This window comes from Cervus elaphus, chromosome 3, assembly GCF_910594005.1.
Source record: "Cervus elaphus chromosome 3, mCerEla1.1, whole genome shotgun sequence".
In the NCBI taxonomy this organism is placed as follows: Eukaryota; Metazoa; Chordata; class Mammalia; order Artiodactyla; family Cervidae; genus Cervus; species Cervus elaphus.
The window spans coordinates 54,176,530-54,180,048 of NC_057817.1; the positions used below are offsets into that span (position 1 = coordinate 54,176,530).

Consider the following 3,519-nt stretch of genomic DNA (forward strand, 5'->3'; position numbering starts at 1 on the left):
AATACAAGTTTCTGGACAGGAAGGTTATGAGGAGACTTGGCCAGGAAGAAAGAAGGCTGAGGGTGAAAACTGGCTTAGGAGACTCCAGGCCTCTGCCCTGTGACAGAACCGGAGGATTTCCGCTTCCCATCCCTTGCAGGGGCAGGACTGAGGGTCAGAGCCCCCCGTGAGCGCCTGCTGCTGCCCATCCTGAAGTCTGCTCCCAGAAGGGTTGTCCCTTGATACTTTCCTGGGATCCAGAGAGAACGGGAGGGACTGGGGGCAGAAGTCTGGAAACGTGCTAGACCCAGAGCTGGGGGCAGAGGGGCATGGACTTCGGGACAGCTCCTCTGCTTGTCGGGGGAGGGGACCAGGGTGGAGCGTGTCAGCAAGCCCTTTCCTGAATGGTGGGGGAGGAGAGTCCACCCAGCGGCCCAGCTGCGGGGTGCCTGTCCCAGACCTCGGCCTCACCCACCCCTGCGGTCCCCACCCGCTCCATTTATTATCGCATTGAGGATGCACTGCTGGGAAACAGCCTGCTGAGGCCTCCTGCCTCCTTGGCCTCTGGCCTCTTGTCCCTGCCGCCTGCATGATGTGCTGGGAGGTCAACAAGCGCAAGCACAAAAGGAAGGTTGTGTGCGGTTCCTGTGGAGCTCACTCTTTCCGGCCGGGGTGGTTTTTGCTGAGCATCTCTTTGGCCTCAGCTCCATTCCCAATCCCAGCTTGCAGTGCAGACTTGTTCAGAGATTCAGAGTCGTGTCTCTATTCTTTATTTCACCTTTTTCCCTGCGCCTCTCCCGTCGGCACAAGGATGGTTTCAAACAGTACAACGCCAAGGGTCTGCTGCCTTCCCCTGCCTGCCTCCCTCCCCATCCCCACCTCAGTATTTGAAGACAAACTCAATATTGGCCATGAGTGCTCTGAGCCTCTCCCACCGCACCCCCCACGCCCACCCCCTCCCCAGATCTCTCACCCACTTCCAGCTCTCTACTTCACCGCTGGAGGACGCAGGACTCCCCCTCAGCTGGCTACGGAGGCGGGTGGGGTAGGTGCGGCCTGGAAGTTCAGGCTGGGGTGGTGGTGGGGGCGGGCTGCAGGGGGCGGGCTGCCCTCCTTGGTGATGATGATGGAATGCTGCGTGGAGGAGGAGGAGGGGGAGGAGGAGGCCTGTCTGCCCTCCCTGGCCTGGGCCTTGGGGAGGTAGTGGACCACGGCGTTGAGCAGCCGGCCGCGGAAGCTGGGGCTGAGGAAGTTATAGAGGATGGGGTTGAGCACGCAGTGGAGCATGGAGAAGCAGTCGATGACGTCGTAGAAGAAGTAGAGCAGGTGTGCCAGGTAGCAGTGCAGGGAGAGGTGCGCGCCGTGCAGCGTGAGCAGCAGCAGGGTCAGGTGGTAAGGCAGCCAGCAGACCACGAAGACGGCCACGTAGGCGCCCAGCAGCACGCAGTGGCGCCGGCCCTCGGGCTGCCCCGCCTGCCGCAGCCGGCGCGCCGTCAGCACGTTGAAGACGGCGATGAGCGGCAGCGGCAGCAGGAAGCCCAGCACGGTGGTGGACAGGGCCACCGCCACGGCCCACGCGCTGTACGTTTCAAACGGCGCCATGAAGAGGCACATGGGCTCGAAGCTGTCCACCAGCCGGATGTGGGCCACCTCGGGCAGCGGGATGAGGGCCGAGAGGACCCAGACCGCGGCGCACACGGCGCGGCGCGCGCGGTGCTGGCGGCGCTGCCGGGAGGCGGAGGCGCGGGTGAGGCTGAGGTAGCGGTCCACGCTCAGGCAGGCCAGGAAGAAGACGCTGCTGTACATGTTGGCGTAGTAGAAGTAGTGGGCGAAGCGGCAGGAGAAGCTGCCCCAGAGCCAGGTGTAGTCCAGCGTGACCTCCAGCATCCACACGGGCAGCGACAGGACGACGCCCAGGTCGGCGATGGCCATGTTCAGGACGTAGAGGCGCAGCAGCCCCGCGCCGGCCGAGCCCCGCCAGTTGGCGCAGATCACCAGGAGGTTCTCCACCAGCCCGACCACGAAGATGGCCAGGTAGACCACGAAGAGGGCGACGCGCTTGGTGTTCTCGTTGAGCTCCACGTGGCACTCGGGCAGGGTGTGGTTGAAGAAGTGCAGCAGCTCCGACCAGTTGTAGATCTCGCCCACGTCCCTGCTGGGCGCCAGGCTGGGCCCCAAGGTGGCCGACATGAGGGCTGGCGAGTGCCTGATGGGGAGAAGCGACGGCTGGAGCAGCGAGGGAGCCTCGACGGCAGCCCTCTGTCCCCAAGGTCACAGGCCCCGGCGGGCCGGGAGGTTTTGGGGAAAGATCCTGAGTCTGAAGAGGAAGAAAGGGAAGTGTAACATTCGAACCGTGAATAAATAGCACACAACTCACTGCTGGCTTGGACGCACGAACAGAAATATTCTGTTAAGGGGTCTCCGTGGTGGTAGAGGCCAGAGCCCAACCGCTTTCTTCCCAGCGACCAGTCCCAGAGGTGGGCTCCATCTCCGCTTCTCTCCTGGAGCTTCACTGCTTGGCCCTTTTGTGCGGGCCTTCCTTAGGGGCTCCTGCTTTGTCTTGCTATTTGGGCCTTGCGTGTGAGACACGCACACACCCACCCACCCACTCACCCACCCACACACACACATGCGCGCACACCCCTCCGCTTCATCCCTGGGGACATTTGTGGATCATGCAGGAAAACCAATCACTTCCAGACCCCACGCCCTGCTTCCCTGAGAGCGGGCGACCCTCACCTGAGCTTCCCCGTGGAGAGCGCCTCCGGTGGGGGAGGGCCGGTGGGTCTGGGCCGGTGGGGAGCGGCAGGGAGGCTGGAGGGACTGTGGCCGCGGAGCTGGCTCTGCTGCAGGTTTCAGAGCCGCCCTTCTCATCCGGGAAGCAGTATCACTGGCTGAGGCTCTGTGGGAGAGGGTCGGGGTTTTTCCTGCCTTCTCCCAATCCAGTTAGAGGGGAAGTCACAGCAAAAGTTCCAGTGTGGTGGTGACAGGGAGGAGTCAGGCTGCAAACATTAAAATCCAGACTCCTGTGGCTGGGTGAACTTAACCTCTTTAAGCCTCAGTGCTCTCCTCTGCAGAATGGGACAACAATCGTAGCTACTAATAAGGGTGCTTGTGAGAATTAAACGAGCCATCACAGTGACATGCTAAAGTTTTGTATCAGTATATATTTTCCACTGATAAACTGGATTGGAATCCCACTCTTCCCTGTCTGTCTTGACTCCTACTGAACTAGAACTGGATGGGGGTAGGAGGGCTAAAGTAAATCCGAAAATTACCCAGATGTAGTCACTCTGGCCCTTCTGCTGAATGGCCACCCTGCCATTCCCCCAGCCTTCATTCTGTGATCTGAGGTGAGACTCTGGAGGGGGAGGCAAGACTGAATGGGGAGGAGACTGTGCTGAGCTCCAGGGAGACTCCTGGGTGGGGAGGGGGAGGTGAACAGCATTCTCCAGCCCCCAAGCTCCATGCTGCTCCAGCCAAGTGTGGAGGAGAGAGAGAGAAGATAAGACACCAGGCTTCTTTCTCCCTCCAAGCCGA

At 61.2% G+C, this 3,519-nt stretch overlaps 1 protein-coding gene across 2 annotated transcripts; it reads right to left on the reverse strand.

Moving 5' to 3' along the window:
• Positions 1-736: 736 nt before the first annotated feature.
• On the reverse strand, positions 737-3,288 carry GPR182 (G protein-coupled receptor 182). Of its 2 annotated transcripts, none has more exons than XM_043889671.1 (3): positions 3,258-3,288; positions 2,719-2,881; positions 737-2,185 (listed from the first exon to the last, which is right to left on the reverse strand). In XM_043889671.1, exon 3 carries the CDS (start codon positions 2,167-2,169, stop codon positions 1,000-1,002), a length of 1,170 nt encoding a protein of 389 aa, XP_043745606.1. In that variant the 5' UTR covers positions 2,170-2,185; positions 2,719-2,881; positions 3,258-3,288; the 3' UTR covers positions 737-999. The 2 variants fall into 2 exon arrangements, with proteins under 2 accessions (XP_043745606.1, XP_043745596.1); XM_043889661.1 differs by having other exon boundaries at positions 737-2,296.
• Between the last annotated feature and the right edge of the window lie 231 nt (positions 3,289-3,519).

What these genes read in the sequence shown, in the direction of transcription:
- GPR182 (XM_043889671.1), bottom strand. Translation starts at nt 2,169, where the DNA reads ATGTCGGCCACCTTGGGGCCCAGCCTGGCGCCCAGCAGGGACGTGGGC.